At 38.7% G+C, this 21,314-nt stretch overlaps 1 protein-coding gene across 2 annotated transcripts; it reads right to left on the reverse strand.

Annotated features, from left to right (window-relative positions):
* Window positions 1-2,866: 2,866 nt before the first annotated feature.
* Window positions 2,867-19,904, reverse strand: syt9a (synaptotagmin IXa). 2 transcript variants are annotated; one of them, XM_034877041.1, is made up of 7 exons: window positions 19,213-19,904; window positions 13,534-14,029; window positions 12,587-13,142; window positions 6,168-6,288; window positions 5,900-6,071; window positions 5,567-5,696; window positions 2,867-3,841 (listed from the first exon to the last, which is right to left on the reverse strand). In XM_034877041.1, the coding sequence occupies exons 1-7, from the start codon at window positions 19,358-19,360 to the stop codon at window positions 3,773-3,775; spliced, it is 1,692 nt and encodes a 563-aa protein (XP_034732932.1). In that variant the 5' UTR covers window positions 19,361-19,904; the 3' UTR covers window positions 2,867-3,772. The 2 variants fall into 2 exon arrangements, with proteins under 2 accessions (XP_034732932.1, XP_034732941.1); XM_034877050.1 differs by lacking the exon at window positions 2,867-3,841 and having other exon boundaries at window positions 5,558-5,696.
* Window positions 19,905-21,314: the final 1,410 nt, after the last annotated feature.

A 21,314-nucleotide genomic window follows, 5' to 3' on the forward strand; every position in this document is an offset into this window, starting at 1 on the left:
TGGACCATAGTAACCCCATTTTGGTTTCACATTAATGACAGAGGAGACACTTCATAATGATAAGTAAAGCACAATGAAGCTAGAAAAAGCAGCAGCTGACTGAGAAGTCCCACCCATAAGAGCTTGGTGTTTGGTATTTCATTTATTGAGTGATATCAGAGTCAGTGGTTCGATTTTCATTAGATTAAAAAAACAGTCTTGACACACAGAATTCACTTGGGATATGCTCATTTGTTGTAATTTCTGACTACCGTCTATAGGGAAACTTTAAAAGTCTAAACTTTAAAATTACTAAAACATGTTTTTTTCCTACATATTTTACTGTGGCCCCTACAAATATCTGAATTAAAATATGGAAAATTAAGCTAAATTGTTAAAGTCACTATGAATCACAATAAAAAAAACACTGCTTTTAAATTTCTTTGTTTCATTTTGAGTCTTTAAAAAAATGAATCAATCATTTAATATGTAGCATATCTTCTGGAGGGTTATTGTACAACTGAAGTCAACTTACTTGACTGGTTTAACTGGTTACACAGATTGATTGCCTTCTATTTATTACCTTATCTTTGATATTATGTGTCAGGTCATAATCTGTGCTGTTATACACAGTATGACCAACAGGGTGCATCACTACTCAACAAAAAATAACATCTTCATGGAGCAATCTCTATAGTGAGCTTACTTTTTTCTTTTCTTTTTAAACTATGCTGCCAAGGAAGTATACTGTACGTTTCCAGCAAGCACCTAAATGTTTTATATCTAACATTTAGATGCGGGTGCATCTAAATTTAGATTAGGTTACAGCATATATTTAAAATGGGGAGAAAAGGCAAGAACAACAATAATGTGCCGCTCCTATAGAAAGCCTGGCTGCTGTTCAATTTCTACTATTCATGATATTGAATATGAGATTTCTCTTTAACGTCAGATCTTTGTTGAAATTGTGCATGCATTAGAATAAAGACCACACAATATATTTCTAAACATACCAAGTATGCATAGCATTCATTTAATAGATGTTTATTATCTATTCACCTAAAATATCAATCCGTCCAGCCATGTCTTGGCTAAGCACCAGGTGAGAGTGCACACACTAAACTGTTTAATTATCTTTCACACTGCTGGGCGACTTACTCTTTGAACTCACAGAGACCATACAGATATTAAATGCCAAGAGGTCAGAGTCCTGCCATCACCATCCTAACCCAAAGGACAGAAAGTGTAAATAAAATAGAAACAAACGGCATTAATTTAAATCACAAACACCAGAAAACACATTTGCACCTTGCATTGGGATTATGGCACAAATATTTCTAATGAACCTGTTCTGGATGTAAAAATACAATTTTATTATTATTTTTTCCCTCATCTTTTCCAACATTGCACATCAGCACCTACTGTTAGCACATTAATTGTTTTTGTTGTCATCAAAAATGTAATATTGTCCAATATTATATATTCATTCACTGTCATTCAACAGTTTATCTATATTTGCAGTGTTAGAGGTGGATTATGCTAGGGTTACGTTTATACTTGCTATTTTTCTGCTATTTTATGCTATTCAGACTTTTTGGGTAATTACTAGAGCTTAAGTGTCCTCAGGCAGTTTGAAGTGTGAGTGGATAGAAACTTTAGTACAATGTGGTGCTAGTAAGATGCTAGGCCCTTGTTTATATTCATCACACTCACAACAACACCAACATAACTGCAAGACACTAGAAAATAGAAAAGACAGTTCTTTGTGAGGATGACACATTCTCTCAGTCTCCCCAATTTCCCTCTTTTATCTTTTTGTTCTTTATCCACTTTCTGTTCCCTCGTTTCATCTTTGTCTCTCCAAGTTAATTACTTGGCAGCAGTGCAGTTGTGATTAAGTAACAAGATTTGGGTCAGACATTGTAATAAAAAAAATATCTTTTTTACTGCTTTTTAAGTAAAACTTAAGCCAGCAGCATAAAGAAATAAATTTCATATGGATATGGATCCTTAAAATGTCACTGTGTCATTCATACCAAATCAGCTAGTTTAAATATTGTATGTGTTTACAGTCTACATTTCACAAAAGTAATTAGACACCAGCATTATTGTAGCATCTTAACACAACACTGATGAATGCAAAACATTATAACTATGGATAACAAGACACTCAAAACCTCATTAAAATGAAATAGAAGAAGCAGAAGAGGCCTTTCTAGCGTGCAGTCCAAAGTGTCAATACTGCGTTCTCTATTTCAGAAGTAATTTGCAGTTATTAGTTAATCACATTGTTGGAAGTTGACCTAACTTTAGCTCTCCAAATCTCATTTTGATTTCTGTCTTATCTTTTTTCTCAGGCTTTGAAAAAAAAATCTTATTAGCGTTCCTCTTGGAATTCTGCATAATTTAATCAGAAAAGCCATTAAATTCCATAATACTGTAACGCTAGGTATTGTTAGCAAAAACTATTAACTCATCGTTAATACATACGTAGAACAACTCAAGACTCCTAACAAAATGTGCTTCATCATCTCAACAACATTACAGGCAGGGTTCAACATGTTAAATAGCTCAATTATTAACTCAAGGAACAGAATACACTATGAAGCTACAATTAATAGAAATATGTGACTTATTTCAGTAATCCTTAAAAAGGTCATCTGTTAACTTTATATTCACAAAATAAATCGCATCTTAGATTCTTCTCTTTCTTTAGGTGAAATTTCAGTAAATCTCATTTTACAATATCTTTGTATTTCTTCATAAGACTCTCCTGTTTTGTTTATTTGTCCCCTTTTGAATTGTTGTATATAATACACAGGATTCACAGAAGCATTTAGAGTTGCATTAACAGTGTAACAAGTTAATTTGGCAAAGGTTCAATGCTGTGGCTGCAAGCATTGCTAATCTACTCACACAAAAAGCCTTTCTTACGTGTTTCAGAACTCCATGTGGCTGTCTTTCTATGGACTGCACTTCCAATAACACTCATTTTAAAGAGGAATTCAATTGACATGCTACAGAAGAAGTCACAACTTTAACAATGTAATTGAGACTCTTTTTACATTTTCATTTTCATTATTTTATTGTTTCATATGTTCTCTACTTGTCCATCTTGTTTTTTCTAATATTCCTAAAATGAGGAAAACATTTCTGCGCAATTAAATTGTACTGCACACAACAACTGAACTGGCAGAGATCAAGAATGTTTTTTTTATTGGAATAATATTTATTGATAACATTTAACATATTTTTTCCTACAGATACTTTGCCTAGAAAATCAACCGTCACTGTACATCAACTGACATAATAACACATCGTATTCCCCAAAACAGAAACAAAAAACTAGGAGAAGGTATCCCACCAAACCATGACCTCATGCACCAATTTACCACCGAATAAAATACAGTATGGCAGTTCAACTGGTTGTTAGTACATTGTGCAAATACAGACTCACCTCATTGGAACAAGTAACAAGACTAAGTAAAAAACAATTAATAATGTATAAACCCAGAAATAGCACAGACTTATAATGTCTGCATTATGCCTGTTGTTTTTCTTATGGAACATCATAGAAAACAAAACATCCATCAGTGCGGTCATTCAACATGCGACTGATCCAACTGATCAGAGCTCAAGACAGTTTGTGTCTTTCTTTTCCACATTAGTTTATCAATGTCTGCATTCTTCTTTTAGGACCATATGTGTGCATCCCTCAGCAATACTACAGTCCAAAGGTATACAGCCATGGCATCAGGCTGATCAGTGCTCTTATCTGACATGTTGCTCAAGGCTACGGAGAAGGAGGCGTCTTCAGAGAATTACAGGATCCTCCCTGGCTACCACCTGTGGTCCCCTGGTACTGCAAAGAATAGTCAAGCAGAAACATTCAGTTAGAGTTGTGCGATGCATGTGCAGAAACAAGCCCTCTCTCACACAGTTATATAAACAGATGTCATAGCAAAGAAACCCGGAGGTACATTGTCCAAATCGTAGCTTTTTATCTCGGAACCTCAACAAATAAACAAATGTACCAACCATCATAGAGTTATAGATTGGGCGCTAAAACAAACTGTCACAATTGTGAGTTTCTGTTGCAGTGTTTCCTGTTGTATTTTGTAGTACTTGTTTTCTCCCTTGTCATGTCTTGTTTTACTCCCTGCCTTGTGTTTTCCCTCCTGTCTGATTTTCTAGCTCGCCCTGATTTGTTTCACCTGTTCCTGAGCCCTTGTGTCACCTATCCCTTGTTTGAACCTCGTTGCCTTGTGTATTTAGTCCCTGTGCTTTCTTTGTCTCTTGTCAGATCATTGTTGTTTACTGTAGGTTGGCGGTGTCGGTGTATGGTTTTGTCTTCCCTTCCCTTCCTTTCCTGGTTGTCTCTGTGTTGCTCTTCCTGTTAGTTTGTTCCTTGTTATGTCTTCTGGTTGTTCTTGTTTGTGCGTACCTACCTGCCTTCTTGAGGACAACTTATTTTGTAAGTGTTGTTTAAATAAATTCATAACTCTGCATTTGAGCACAAGCCTCGCAATTCCTGACACAGTGACTGTCTCCTATTTTATTTTGGACTTTTGTGAAGTTAATCTATTTATATATTCACTAACTTTTATTGGAATAAACTGTGAGACTGTTTGTTGCCAAATGCAAGCACAAATATTACAGACAAAGTAGGTTACTTGGCAAACAAACATCAAAATAAATCTGCATTTGAAACCTATCAGCATGTTAGGGCTAGTGCTTTACAGTTTTGGAAGTGATGTGAGGATGAGGGGCTTGTGAAGACAGAACCACTGACTGATATACACTGGGAGGAAGTAAATAAAAAGTGAGGTTTCTTGAGGCTCCAATGAAGATTTCACAGTACTACAGTACATATTTTAATAGCCCCGAAAGAAACATAACTAGCTTAATTTCCGACTTTCTCTAACTCTCACTGTCTCCTATATTTTGTATTTTGCAAGATGCAGACCTTTGATGTGCACACAAATATACCCAATAAAGCAATTGTTTTCCAGGACGAGAGCACTGGTCAGAGACACCGAAGATTCCTAGCGAGACTTCCCATTCTCTGTTTTCAAGATAGGTTCTATAGCATATCTGCCTCATCCATTCTTTGTGTTGCAGAAACATGTTGGCAGCATACATATACTGTACACATCCTGCTTTGTATCCTCTACTGAATCCCTTTACTTCTCCCGCTGCAATTTCACCACATGGCTAAATAAAGTTTTATCTTCTCTAATAATGTTTCCTGGAAATCTACATTTTGCACACACTTTGCTTTTAGTAACAATTGACTGACTCTTGACTAAGACAATTTACTGAATTGGACACACGTCTCAGGGTCTCTTGGAGTAATAGCCAATTATAACCATATACCAAATGTAATTTAATTCATTCATTGTTAGAATTTGCTCTAACATTTGTTAGCATGTTCCTGCCTACATAAAACCTACATACTGTATATAATAACAATGGCACTTTAATAGCAAACTATGTTTAGCAAGAGCAAAAAATGTGTCTGTGTTCAAAATGTGGTCAGTCCTGCATGGAGACACATGTCACATCCATCACAGTAAAGTCATCTCACCTCAACGATAGGATGCCAGTGGGCGACAGGTTTTCTGGGACATGTGAGCATTTCACTCCAATGGTCTCGACCGAGGCTGTCTGCATCATTGCCAACTCGACACACACCAATGACCTCATTATGGCCTACGCTGTAGGTGCAGAGGGGGGAGAGAGGAAAAAAATGTGATCACATCCATGCGTTCCATAAATATAGATGTATAACATCTTGAGAGTGGAAACTCAAGCTGTTAAACTATTGTAAGCAACAAAGAGTCAGAGTTTACAAAAACACTTTAAAAATGTTTCATTCTTTTTGTCCTGCAGCAGGTAGAGAATTGTAAAGGTTCCTAACCGGTCATAATCCATCACTGCAATCATAAGGCTGATTTGCTCTATGTTTTCTGGCGGGACATCAAAGACAATGGCCTCGTTATAGACTGGATTCAAAGTGTTCCTCTTTGTTGATGTCTTCCTCTTCTTCAGTCTGCGACCATCGCACATTAGTGAAACCTTCACATATGGATCTATGAAAGTGAGACAAACAGAACGGAAAGACATTCACTTTCATTCAGGATACCAGGGAAACTATGTAGCTGTAGACCGTATCAGTTTTCAATTACCAGATGCACCAGTGATGTCCATGGCCTTGAGATTGCGGGCCTTTATCATGGTAATGGTTAATCTGCCCGCAGTGGGCAAGTAACAGAGCGAAAACATCAGATCCCCGAGGTCCACGTTATCCTGAAAGACAACACAGAACGCATTTACTCTACCATAAGTTTTATTTTGATGATGTATTACTAATTTTGTCATGCAAATTTCTATTGCTATTATAATTACATTGACAGCTGCTCTTATCTAAATTATATTGATGACATTATTGCTAGTACTGCTGCTTTTCAATAATGTACACTTGTTGAAAGTGAATAACAAAGGCATAGCCATCTGGCGTTTGGTTACAGAGTTGAATCTCTCTCTACTCTCTTCTGTCACATTGCTCAAATACTGTACAAGCCTCCCACATTTCACCCGGCATGGAGACTTCTGTTGAGCTGCAGAAAGGCAGAAGCTCACTTCTCACTTGCTCTTAAAATAACTCTACCAAAGAAGTGAGAACCAGGAAAGCACACAATCATGTCTGGTGAAGACAACTCCTCCCACAGCACAATCTCTCGCTGATCTAGTGGTTTGTCGAAAAGATTGCGTTTCTGCTATTAACGTTTTGTGCAATCATTCTTAAAAAGGGATGCTTAGTGAGTTTAATACACGTGTGGCCATAAAACCTGAGAACAAAGAATTTGGTATCACATTACTACTCAAAGCTGCTCTGTTAACTGTAGTTGAGATAATGAGATAAATGGCATCTAATGTCTGGCCTGGCCAGTTTTGATCATTGGGGGGGGTGTTAACCCCCATCCCCCCTGTAAATTACGCCTATGCTGAAATATACTGGGAGATTTAGATACGAATGAGCTTCAACTTGTTTTGTAGATAATTTCAAGCAAGCTTTCACCCTAAATAATACATATTAAATACAATAGTCCCTTTTGGATGCTATCTGAGTTGTCTTTGTAAAACACACTTTGTAAAATACTCTGCTTGAGCTGTACAGTATAGCCAGGTGTTTGTTAGCCAAAGTATAATGTGTGCCAAGGGCAAACCGTGGTTGATCACTATGCTAGTACAGTATAGAAAGGGAGGATGGAGCAGACATGTATTGCTGTCCGCCTATTAAGAGAGTAAGGTCTATTGGAGATCGATGATGGCTTATGGCATTTCAACTTTTTCCTTAAGTGTCTCACACACTCAGGCACTATTGAGTAATTGATCTTGGTTGATTGAACTTCACTGTGCAAAAAACCTTCAGAAAAATAACATTTTCTGAAAATAGATATACTACTTATAATTGGAGCCTAATCTAAGTTGGGGGTAATTCATTTTTTTATATTAAATGTTATTTAATGAAATCATTATTTCATTTTTTTTTTTAAACAAAGGAAAGAAATTACCCTTTGCATAGTATAAAATAAAGTTAGCTAATGTGCATGACAAAATATAGTTCTTTTGGGTTAGCAGATTCTGAAGAAGTTTAATGAAATTGTCATTTTATTATGAAAATAGGTCATGATTTATGAAAAAATAAATACATTTGTTGCCCTCTTTCTTTCTCACAAACTGTATGAGTATCCAAAAGAACAAAAGACCCAAATCGCCTAGTATCGTGACGTTGGTCTTTTATTACAATCAGGATCAAGTATTCTAAAAGGTTATGGTATAAGGGATTTTAATATGCATGATTAACTGACAATCATTCCAGAAATGCATTCCACATCAAAGGATTCTGTGTGTTTTACACGCTTCATAGTCCATGGTCTTTGTGCACACTCCAGATACAGGTTGGAATAGAGAGAGATTAGGGGTCATTGTCATGTGCTCCAGAGTCCCTCTCAGGCAACAACTCATTTAATGGGTCGAATGTCAAGTCTCTGATAATCCGGCTATACCCATAACTTAAAACACTGCACTTGTTTATGTCCTAGCACATTAAAAGACATGACCATCAATCAAAATAATAAATAAAACCAAAGAAACCAGAAGTAAGACACATTTAATAGTAATGAATTTTAAAGTGTTTGTTAGTATTGCCATGTTCTTTTCAAAACCATAAAAACTCATAGAGCTAAACAAGCCAAATCTGGCAATGTAACAAACCATATGGTCGGTCCCACCGACAATTATGACTTAAAGGAGAATTCCGGCCATTTTTTACGTTAATCTTGATTGTCGTAAATATGCATGTACTTTCGATTGAAACCCCCCGGACCCAAATCAGTGCAGGTAACATGGTGTAGCTGCAGTCACGTGTACGAGCTTCCAATGAGCTAAAACGGCAGTTGTCGGAGCAAGTTTTAGAGTGCCTTTATGCCTCTTAACAGACATACAATGCAATTAAAATGTCTGTGCAACATGAACAGGGCCCTTACGTGACAATAAGATGCGTTTTCACCTGGACATTGTTTAAATTAAGCTACCCAAGTGATTATCACAGAAGCCTGGCTGAACACACCAACCGGAAGGCATTTAGGAGCTACCAGCTACCAGCTACCAGCTAGCAGCTACCAGTTACCAGCTACAAACCACCAGCTCCAACCTACCAGCTACTGGCAGGATTGAGACAGGGACCAGGGGAGGTCAATTTAAACAATGTCTGAGTTGAAAACACATCTTCTCGTCATGTGGCACTGTGCATTTTAATTGCATTTAATGTCTGGAGGCACAAAGACTCTCTAAATCTTTTTCAAACAAGAAAATTAGGTTGAACAAATTCTGGGGGTGGAGTCTGGGGCTCCACCCCCAGAATTTGTTTTAGCATTAAGCACTTCACTTCCTGCACTTTGGTGAATTTGTATGCATCTATTTTTTTTTTTCTGAATAAATATGTCTGAAATTTCTTTATTTAAACATTACAATCCAAATGTAAAAACATAATGTAATACATTGCAGTAAGGTTCTCAGGCATTCCATATTGCTTTGTATTTATCCTCTTTTAGATCTCCACTTTCCTATGTAATTACATCTGGGTCAGTGCACATATAGGCATAATTTATTCTTCACTCCTCTTTTGCATCTTTTGTTGGGGATGTAACCCCCTTAAATGTGCATGACAATTATTCACCTCATTGATGTATTATTTATTTTAATTAATTAATAAACCCCTGGACTGTACTGCTTCTTTCAACACAAAACTTTGTGCACATTAAAATATAACTCATCCCATCTGTGTTCTTTGAAGTTTAGAGGAGTTGTGATAGTATGTGAAAAATGAAGTTGTTTATTATATATAATAAGCTATTACAAGTATAAAGTCATAATAATTCAGAAAATAATCCACCTGCACCATAGCCTGCTGTGCAATACGTGATAGGGTGATGCTCTGCTGACAGGGTAGCTCTCAGACCTTCTGACAGACTTAGAGCCCCAATTGAAACTCTGTTCTCTGGACAAAGTTTAGGGAATTGGCTGTACGCTGCTCTACATCGGAGATGGAAAACTGAAACCACGACAGAAATACACAGAGCTTTAACGGGACACATCTGCCGCAGCATGTCAGCAGCAGAGAAGCATCCATAAACCTGAAGCTGCACAGCTTTTTACAGCGAGTGGACACTAATCGACGTACGGTTCAATATTTGTCAGTGAACTTTTCAAAATGGGGGGATGGCAGTGCTGGTGCTTTATTCTACATTATGGGAAGTCAAATAGATTGTATTTCACCATGGCTCTCTGACTTTCTAACCACAATTGGTGCCATATTAGCTAAGCAGTCACCCGCTGTACAAACATGACATTTTGTCATGAGCCTATTATTTCCTATTTTTATTTGACTTTTCCTTGTCTACAGTGTTGTGTTGTGTCACAGTTAAGCTAAGTGTTCGATTGAGATGAGCAAATTACCCAAGATGAATGTCAATAAACATCAATCAAACAACTGCACCTAATTAAACTTAACTAAAAGACACATTTTTAACTTTTTCCTAAAGCTTTTTTTCAGGATCTTAAAGCAGCTGTCTTTAAACTCTTTCTTGCTATGAGTTCCTCTTCCATTTCCAACATGAACAGTAATATGAGGCCGCTGTGTCCATCAACACCAGACAGTTCATGTGAACCTACTTTATGATTGACATCTACTATTTATAAACTACTACTTATTTTTGTCCCTTTTACGTACTCAAAACCCAGTTAGACTTTATATGTATCATAAAAGTGGGACACAGCTGCTGATTTTGTGGATGCCAAGTGTGGTTATGGCCGAATATGTGGCTTGTACTGTGTGAGTGGCTGAAATGGCCTACATGTACATTTTAGAACAGTGAGTGTGGTCAAGCAAAGACTGTTGGATGGATCCAACCAACCTGCCTTTGCTTTCAGCATTCACTGGTTACACAAAGCAGCAGCTAGGTAAAGCAGGAGGATACAGAGTGTGTGTGTGTATGTGTGTGTGTGTGTGTGTGTGTGTGTGTGTGTGTGTGTGTGTGTGTGTGTGTGTGTGTGTGTGTGTGTGCGTGTGTGTGCGTGTGCGTGTTTGAGTGCGTGTGTGCATATATGCGTGTGTATATGCGTAAGTGTAAGAGAGAGAGTATTTTTAGAGGCCATGAGTAGGAAGATGTTAATGGTCTTTAGCTAGTTTCACATTTCCAGAGTTTCACAATGCTAGTATGTGGTCCGTCTACAATGCAGACAGCCCTTTCCAACAGGGAACTGAAGCTGTAATTTATGCTGTCTTCAAAGACACCAAACTCCATTGACACAGGGTTATTTTTTCTGGGCTTTTTTGGATAGGATAGCTGAAGAAAGGAAGGTGGAAGCAATTTCACCTAAAAAAACACAGGAGTTGCTAGTTTACCACTGACTCCAAAGGTTAGTTGCTGGTCTAAGGTTGCCGTGATAAGTTAGTTTATTTGCATTTTTGTGTGATTTTGCTGAATCTGAACTAACTTTTTAGTGTTAAGCAAAAGTAGTAGCGATTTCTAGCTGCTAGTGTGACCTAAATTTACGTACCAGCCAGTCCATAAGGGCCCATTTTATTGTGAACATGTATGTTAATATATTTAAATTGTAAAGTGACTATAACTTTTTTATTACCATACTTAATACTTTAGCTTGGCAATGGGCCAAACAACACCTCTTAGCTGTGATGTAATCACAAAATATCATGGCCTGTCTTTAGATATTGCTTTAAAAAAATACGCTCAAATAGGCAATTGTAGATGATTATACAGCCAAAACATGTTAAACAGATGCCTTTCAAATGTATTTCTGTACTGCCAGCTGGTTTAACAATAAACACAGACACAAATGTTACACAGTGGAGCAGTTATTCTGAATGAACAAAGATGAAAATCAAAATTAAATGACGCAGCTCTCTTGCACAATGTGAGAGACCAGAGTAGAAAACACGTTAGCAAGTTTCAAGTTTTAACAAGTTTACTTTTTCAGGCTAAATTACATACATCACATTTCTGCACTGGCTATATTTAGCCTGGATTGACAGAGGATTGGTAAAGGACACATAATTCAGGTCCTGAGTTACCAAGCTTATTAAATTGAAATGGCTGCAGTGCAGGTCATTTGCATATGCATTGAGGGACAGAGCAGCAGGTGACAAATCCTCACACACACAGCTGCTCAGTAATATAGCTGCATGCTGCTTCATACACTGTAGAACTGACTTAGTGTTTTGCGAAATGGTTCCAGGTATTTGACATTACAGTTACATTTACAGAATTTTGACCCAACACAACACCTGCGCCTCACTGATCTTGCTTCATTGACCTCACTAGGATGAGATTAATTTGTCTGCGGCAATCAATGGCAAGAATTGCACATTACAGCTGGATACACTCACATGATAAAATGCCTGTCAATGAAGCAATCATTAGAAGCTTATACCCATTTAAATTGACACATCTTGTCTCTGACTTGTGTGGAGAGTGACAAAAGCATAGTTACAGGCACTCATGACCTCAGACTAAAGCATGACACGTAATGCTCTTCCTCTCTCTCACACACACACACACACACACACACAAATGCCTGAGATGTAGTGTTGGTAGTAGTTAGTCTATAAAATACTGCAGGAGGGAACTATGTCGATATTAGATATTTAACAGATACTTTACTTTCTGCTACAAGACTCTTCATCTCACCAGCAATCAGAGACACACAAATCCTCCTCTTCAAAGTGAGACCTAGTGACCTTACCTACCAACTAATGCTTCTCTTGTTTATTCAGACCTGACAGCTCAATGTGTTTAAACAAGCAGTCAACTTTATTTTACACTTTATCCTGTCAGCAAAAGAAAGGCCGTGCTCAAATAAAGGACTCAACTGAGCTAAATATGTAGCTCTCATTAAAGTTGCAGCAAATCTGTCAGACTTCTTAAAACACACTTTGCCATTTGTGGTAATAGTAATAAATTAAATATGACATGGCATATCTAAGTGAGCATGACATTATTAAACATAACTGATGACTCACCGAGGAGACGTACTGGATGTCCCGACAGAGTTTTGTCTCCCTGGGAAAATCTGCCAGATCCAGGAAGTTGTCCACAACCACTTGGCCAATAATGTCATGGCGTGAAAACCGGTCAAAGTCATAGACACTGAAGTGCAGCTTACGTGTGGGAAGCTCAGAGTACGCCACTGGAAACAGGAAGACCTCATCAAACACAGGGTTCAGTGTCTTCCGGTGCACCTTGGTCTGGTGCTTGGTCTTACGATCAGGTAGCAGGTAGATCTTAACATAAGGGTCAGAGGTACCAGAGAAGTCTTTAGCAGGGAGGTCCTCTGCTTTGTGGATCTTAACTATTAACTGTTCCTGGTCGCAGTCAAATTTGAGGATGAAGTGCAGGCGCCCACAGCCCCCTCCTCTGCGACTGCCTTCATCTCCCTCAAGGGAGCGCTGTTTGTAGAGCTCAGGTTTAAGGCGACCAAGGCCAAGCCCCATTCCAGTGAGGGAGTCCTGCCTTTGGAACTGGGCTACATTGAAGTCTGGGTTGGACAGGTTGATATGCCTGCGAATGGACCCTTGTCTGTGGGCAGAGGAAAACAACAAACATCATCATACAACATCAACAGATTAAGTCAGAACAGGGATTTACAACCGTACTGGATAATTCTGCACCTCACAATTTACATTAAGTACGTAACTATGATACTATAATGTATCATAGTTGTCTTGCAGAGACATTGTAGAAAGCAAAAAGTTGAAAAAAACCATTGGAATTGGACATGTTAAACTAGGGCTTTGAATTTAGTTTTGCGGAATAAATTGATATTTTTTGTCTGGCAATGGTTAAGAGCCATGAGCACTGATCAGTTCAAACAGCAATACATGTAAGAGGTTGGTCAAAGTGTTCCAGAAAGCTAGTAAAATTGTAGTCATGACTAAGACAAAATGATGATTCAAAAGCTTATACTGACCCGACTTCTGACATCAAGTCACTAGAGGGTGGGGGTTCAGTTGTCTGTCTCTGCATACGAGGGTTGGTGTGAACCCCATTTTCCTGGCTTTTACTCTGTGCGTCCAGTGGAATGTCTGGAGATGTGTGACTAATCTTCATAGCTGCCTCAGGTGTGGCCATGACCATGGGTGGGGGTGACATGGGAGTCACCGGAGCCTCCACAGACACTACAGACGCCACAGGAGTAGGATCTCTGGCCATGAAGCAGTGGGACGACTCACGGCGGTTGTGCGGCGGGGGGTCCACAGCTGTGTATACTGGCTGCCTGGCTGCAAGCTGTGAGGGCAGAGGGCTCATGGAGGGGTTGAGGTGCCCATGGGCCTCCTTGGTGGTGGGGGAGAGCCCACGCTCCCTCCATGGTATCCAGCAGAGCTTCCAGGAAACAAACAGGGAGACCCCAAACAGGGCCAAGCCACAGGCAGTCACTACCAGTGACAACAGACTCACCGATATATCTGAGAAGGTGACATGAGAGACAGGAAATAAGGATCTGACAGTGAATTCAATTTTCTTCCTGCTTTGTTGCAAAGCTACACCTTTACCCCTTCATCATCATCATCATTAGCAGCAGCAGCAGCAGCAGCTGCAGAAGCAACTTGTATTGAGTACTGTAAAAACCTTTTTACAAATGTTTCATCATGTTATTGTAATATCGCTCATGGGTATGTGACGGTTTATGCTGGTCTCTCAATTTTCTCAACAAAAAGAATAATATGGATAAATTTATTTAATTATCCTCTGGAGCCTCTGACTGCATACTGTAATTCCCAGTCCTTTGCAAACAACAGAGGTGACATAGTGTGTTAAAATAAAACCAGACAACAAAAATAACAAATGCAGATCACATGAAAATGTACTATATCTGACAAGTGACACCAAACAGAAGTAATGCCCCATTTATTGTTGTGGACTTGTGAAACATGACATTAGCTCAAAATCATGTTTATGACCTCATGCTTCCCCTGACAGTGTTTCCTTGCTGAGGTGTGGCTGGTGTATAGTAACAAACAATGAATTGTGTTCTATAAAGGACTGTAACTTTGGAATGTAGCCTCTTAAAATGGCTAACTCAGACTGTTGAAGCATCTTATTAGCTTTGTCTGAACTTCAGAATGTAGAAAGCAGAGTATGGACAAGAAGAATGATCACAGAGTCAAAAAACCTTTCCAACGTGCATTAGGGAATGTGAGTACTGTATTTAACATCCTTGAGTCTTATAAGGACTTATGAACTGCCTCTCTGTATAGCTGCTTTTTACTTTCATTTACTGTATTGAAATATTGAAAAGTCCAGGCTTTTGTACAGTGTGTTCTTTTGTATCAGTCTACTGTGTCGCCATAACCATGTTTTTTATTGGCTAAACCTTGTTCTGTGCGAGGGCAGGGAAACAGACTTGAGTTTATGTGCTGACTGTGCAACAGTTGCCTACAGTATTATAGCAAAGAGATTTTGTTGACTTCAATGTTTGTGAAGAGTTGTCGGGATTTAAAACAAAAACTCAAAAGAAACGGATGCGTTTATAATCAGTGCATTTTAGTAATGAGTAAAATTAGCCCATTTTAATTTAGATGCACTAATGATTGCTTTTCCTGAGTAATTATCCTTACATCGTTTAGCACAGTGTGCATGCATGCTGACATGTTTAAAGAAACATAATAATCATAATAAACATAATGAGCATCATATCAGGTAGATGTATTTTTCATATGAGCTGACGAATCGCTATATACAGTATCTTTTCAGTGACTTGCTAACTTCATGACAAACTTCGACAATTAAGATTAGCAGTGGCAGTGGCCAATATTTAGTATTCATATGGTGCATGTAGTAACAGGTAGTATCTAAAAGCAGCCGGATATCTAACCTCACTGTCCCACAGTAAAACCAAATCAATGACGGGAAAACCTTTCATTATAAATAAATATAAATGAAATAGGATAGTATAGTAATATGAAGACAATATTACTATTATGTGTTCCTGTTGCTACTCCCTTACTAAGGTATGAATAATAAGTTACAAGTGAAACATTTCTGATAGTTATTCAATTTAATCCTCTTTTTTCCTTTTCTAATTATTGCACTCTACATTCAGTAGAAAATCCTGAATACAAAGATATGCTACAACAATTTTTCCTGAAAGAGTTTGTTCTTTTGAAAAGTGCTGTTTAAAACATCAAATCATGTTGCAAGCAGGAATAATCGAGGAAACACATTGAAAAGGTACGTCTGATGTAGCGCTAGCACTTGCTGTGTTTGTTAGTTAGCTTTTATATTTTTTGTTAAGTAATTAGCATTCACATTAGTGGCAAGTAAATAAGTCACAATGTCACACCACGTTTACAGTCATAACAAATATCAAAAGACTTTGACAGCAACACTTTTGCATTACATATCCTCCAAATCAGCACTGCCTAATACGGCACTTAGACAAACTGTCCTTTCTGTGCTCTGAGATCCTGTGAATACCAGTGTATGTGTGATTTGGGAGAAAAATGTGGATACATTGAGGGACTTGCCATATGAGGACACTGAGTCAACAGTCAGTGAGTTTGGTAGCCTGCCTGCAGAGTGCTGCCTGGCAGAGAAGAATCTAAAGACATCTGGAAGAACTCAAAGACTGCCTCACAACAAGGAGGGTGAACCAGTTTTAGACCACAGTTCTTTCGAAGGTGCAATAGTGTAGGAGGCAAAGTAAAAAAGCAATATATGACCTTCTACCTCCTGAGATGTTATTTTCTTTAAACATTTATATGTATATATATACATGCGTATATGTGTGTTTGTGTATACAGTTATTAGAAATATCTTCATTTCACCTTTGTAGTACAGTTATTATCAACACAGAGTGCATACGTATATTACACGTGAGTGGTTCTAAGTTGGTTCTAAGTTGGTTCTAAGTGGTTGCCAGTCGGTTATAGTCAAGGCCCTGGCTACTGCTGGTTTCTAGCCTCACAGAATGTTAGTTGCATTGACCTGATGTTCCTTTTCTAACTAATTAGAGGGCTACAAAAAAACTGGTACTTTGGATCCGGCTTTGGCAACCATTACTGAATGCACACTCACTTTCTTGCCAATTATTAGATGAAATGATAGCCCTTGTGTCTGTACACTAAATGTGAAGCTACAGCCTGCAGCCAGTTAGCTTAGCCTAAAGACCTGAAACAGGGGGAAACAGCTAGTTTGGCTCGGTCCAATGGTAACAAAACATAAAAGCTAAAGCTTATCAATTAACACATTAAATCTCCTTTGTTTGAAGCAAAGTGAAAACAAGACAAATCATGGTTTTACGGGGCTTATGTGCTAGACTAATTCATGGTGGCATTCACATCATAAAGGGTGGATATGTATGATTTCCATTTTGCGAGCATTTGCATTACCGGATAACTTAAGATGGCTGTGTGATTGTTGGTTGGCTGTGTGAGCATAACAAATACTGCACAGTGACAATGAAACACATTCAATACATTTGGGTTAAATAACCTTAAAGTGGACATATGCTTTTCCGTATTTTTCGCCATATCTACAATGGTGTAATGTCGGATTTTCCCGTTAAACATGGCCAAAACTTGAAATGATGAGGAAAATGTATTTTAGACAAATCCCTTTGAGCTAAAACGGTCAGATTTCCAACTGTTCTGAACGCTCCAGTTTCAACACTTTTTACTACTCTCGGCTCGTGACACGCAACTCTAAGTTGACCTTTATTTTTACTGGTCATTTCTCCCCAATTTCAGGTCACTTTCCTAGGGGGACGTGTCCGGTTGTGTAGCATTCGGTTTAGGAGCCTTTATTGTTTATTTTTTAAAGTACATAGTGAAGTTGCAGCAGCCATGGGCAGTATGATGGGAAAAAAACATATTCTTTTTAACATTAAAGGTTAACATTAAACATGTTCTATTACAAACACAAAATACAAGTATATTCCTGAAAATGCTCTATTATAGTTGCCCTTTAAATGATGGACTCTGGTAAGGGAGTGATATATTGATTCTATTTGATGTGTTCCACTTTCCACGTTAATTGATCACTCTGATTATCTTTCTGATACCAGACACATTTGACAAGATGGCCACAAATACATCTCCATTATAAATTACTTTTAAGAAGAAAGGATTTCTCAAGTTGTCATTTCAATATGTTTTATGAATGTTTATCAAAAGCACATAAACGTTCAGGGGCAGTACCCTTAACAAATACACTGAATGCCATCCAGACCAACCTAAACTCTGGGTCAAAGAGTGTTAGAGTATTTGATCTTTTGTCTACTGTTATCTATTTCATTTGACATTCTTATTATGGGTGCTGCCAACATGCTGGGTTACATAACTTGAATTTTATAGACCAGCCATCCTGATAGCTAATTCCACTACCGCAGACAGCACCTACTATGGCAATTTCACTTTTCAAACTGTCAGTGCAATGGAAAAGACAAGACTAGATGGGCCTATTTGATTGAGGGAGAGAAGGGAGAGCTGAGAGATTAAGGAATGGAGGAAAGCAGGAGGAAACAAGTAGGACAGTAGGAGTAGGAGTCAGGGGTAGCATTAGGAAAGGGGTGGGAATATAAAAAAGGTATTCATTGTGGTGAAGAGGGATTAATGATAAAGCAAACTAAGGAGGACTGCAGTTACTGTGCTTTCTCGCTCCTTCACATTATCTCCCTCGTTTTTTTCTTCTGCACACACACACACACACACACACACACACACACATACACACACAGACACACACAACCACACTTACACAGTTATACAGTTATCTATCTATCTATCTACACACACACAGAAAAACGTAACAATCAGACAAAGATGGTTAGCCTAGGTGTTGCTAATGATGAAACGTGACTCTACAGTCACACAATTCTTTGCATGTGACTGAATGTCCGCTTTATTTCACAACGACGTCCTTCCTGCAACACAGTCATATTTCAATTTCTGTACATCCATTTAGTGAATGTTTCACCGTGCCTACATGCTCTCGATAAGACGAAAACTTAAATATTCATAATAATAATATAAACTATTAAAGAAGTAGGATAGAGGGAGTGTGCCACGAAAGAAACTGCTACCGATGAGCGCAGGCACAAGCGCAACTCAAGGAGGAGAATCCTATACATGCAGTTGTGTATGATGTGTCATTCTGTACGAGCGCTGCCGGGGTTGTCTGTATAGCTCCCCCTTCCGTAGTTAGGGTTAATGTGAAGGTTGGTTTGGGGGGGGCAGATCTCGACGGCGAAACAGAGTTCGATACAGCACCGGCATCTGTGCACGTGTCAAAAATGATCTGCTCCAACATCTCGCACTTGGAAAATATCTGTTTTACGTGAATGTACATCTGAAATAACAATTGAACATTTTAGACCTCGAGTTTGGCACTCCGTGAAAATGAGAGGCTTGCCGTACAAGTGTATTTTGTGGCAATGGAAATGATATAATACACGAGATAATAAGTAATGTGGGGAAACATAGTGAAGATCGAATTTAGAAACAAAGGGTACTGATTGTAAAAGCACTCTAAGTAAAAGCTTGGACCACCTTTTGAGTTTTAGGTGCAGAATATCCAATTAAAGAGGTCACATGCGCGTTCAGTTCTAACAAATGCAACTGTTCAATCAAGCGTGCAAATGATGCCTCACCTGAATCCGTATAACGTGGCCTGGCAAGGTCTCGGAAATAGTAGATGAAATCCAGGCAGTGTTCGTTCTGCACTTCCCCCTTCGAACAAAGATCTGACAAGAGTTCAAGTGCCTTTTGACAAATCTTTTCATCTCTGTCTCCAGGCATTTCCCACCAGCATCCTTAGAAATGGAAGGTCTCTTATCGGCACCACCACCACCCAACTCCACCCGCCTGACAGTCACCTATTCCACGCTACTCAGCACGGCTTCTGTGAGCTGTGCAAACAGCGGCACGCCTACTCACACGATGGAGTCGACGGAGACGCTCTCTATTAGAAAAAACGAAAAAACATTGGTCGAAGTGATCCAAAAAGCGAGATGCGTTTCCCAAATATGGAACACAACGAGTTTTTTATGCAACATTCAATCGAGCGGTCTCCTCACACTGGTTGAAAGCCACCGGTTGAATCCACGCATCGCCACTGCGGCGTCGTGCGCTGTCCAGGGTGCTGAAATGTGCGCGACTCTTGCACAGAGAATCTTTGCACCAGGCGGTCCGTTATCATTTAAATGTATTTACGCCTTCAAGCGGCCACAAGCTTAGGAAAAGTTGAGCAGTATTCACCTAAAGGGAGAAATAACTGGATTTGAGACCGGCTCTACAAAATCCGACCACTTCTCCGCTACGACGAACCTGGTGTGGTTTTACGTGCCTGCACGTGGCCAATCAGAGAATGACATGATTTTTTTTTTAAATTTTTTTGAAAAGCGACGCATCATTCAGTAGCCGCACCTCGCATATAACGTTGCATGTGCACGTTTTGTGTAAATTAACTTTTTAAGTGATCTCTTTACGTTATGGTTCTGCCAAGATAATAGCAGCTATGGGTTCATCTGCAATGACGTCCGTAATTGGTCTTGCCATACCCTGAACTAATTTGAAATTAGGAACGGAGAGAGAGAGAGAGAAAGAGAGAGAGAGAGAGAGAGAGAGAGAGAAATCCTGTCTTTATTTTGTAATTTGTTTGTTGTCTAATCGTTTCTGAATTCCTTCGGGCATGATTGTAATCAAGACCTCCATGTATTTCTCATGGGACAATCAAGTCATGTCAATCTTTCAAAGAGTGTACATTGTTGTGCTCTCATTATCTGTTATCCATTTACACAACTGATCAGGTGGTCTTTATAAAGGCACACAGACCTATGTATCAAGTCTAGTAATTAGGGCATATACTATGTGGTTTCAGGGTGAATGCCATTACACTTGAGTGGAGAAAGTAATAGCCTGAGTGTGCGTAAAACCAGGAAGTCTGTGACATGCACCATGCAAGGACATGTAATATGCTGTAGGCTAATTTATAATCTTGAATGATATTCTTTTGTATGATATAAAATGGTCCTTTGATGTATTGAAGATATAATAATAATGATGATGACGTTACTGGAAGCAAGAAAGTTCAAAGAGGATGCCAATAGAGAGAACAACAATGGGACAGAATTTCCTCATGTAAATAATTTTTATGAATATTTCAGAGGTTCAGGATGTCTCACAATTTCTGATGATTTCAAATGGAAAAAAGAAATACTAAGAGAAAGGGATGCAAAAATGACATACATTTGAATGCCCTGTTGGTGATTTCAATGCCTTTTCCGCTAACAAAAAGTGTGTTTTCCATACACAACATCCAAAAAATCTTCTCATAGCAGTAAGTCAGCTTTCTTGGTGTCCATGGCAACTGAAAAAGACAGAAGGCACTCTTCGCCCATTTCTTCTCTTTTCTGTCAGCCACTCTTCTCCACACTACCCTTCAATGCTCCAGCATTTTCTTTCTACTCAACCTTCTTCCCCATTGTCATTTCACAAAGATGTTTCCTCTTCTTTCCTTGCTGTCTTCTTTCATTGTAAACTACTTCTCAATATGTCCATAACTCTCACTGTGTCTGTCACTCTCTCAATGTTTCTCTCCATGTACTGATGCATTTTTCTTTTCAGTTCATCTGCTGGGGGGTCAGGAGTTCCAGAAAATTGAGGACAGTGCCCTCAGAGTGGTAAAAGGCCAATATCAAGAATGCATGGAGTCCCTGCATGGACTGCCTTCCCATGAGCTATCTCCCAGCTC

The sequence above is a fragment of the Etheostoma cragini genome, chromosome 1 (genome assembly GCF_013103735.1).
Source record: "Etheostoma cragini isolate CJK2018 chromosome 1, CSU_Ecrag_1.0, whole genome shotgun sequence".
NCBI classification, from domain to species: domain Eukaryota; kingdom Metazoa; phylum Chordata; class Actinopteri; order Perciformes; family Percidae; genus Etheostoma; species Etheostoma cragini.

What these genes read in the sequence shown, in the direction of transcription:
- syt9a (XM_034877041.1), bottom strand. Translation starts at nt 19,360, where the DNA reads ATGCCTGGAGACAGAGATGAAAAGATTTGTCAAAAGGCACTTGAACTC. An exon ending in GACTTGATGTCAGAAGTCGG is followed by an intron (nt 13,143 to 13,533) that starts GTCAGTATAAGC and finishes CTCTGCCCACAG; the next exon opens with ACAAGGGTCCATTCGCAGGC. An exon ending in GGACATCACTGGTGCATCTG is followed by an intron (nt 6,072 to 6,167) that starts GTAATTGAAAAC and finishes TCACTTTCATAG; the next exon opens with ATCCATATGTGAAGGTTTCA.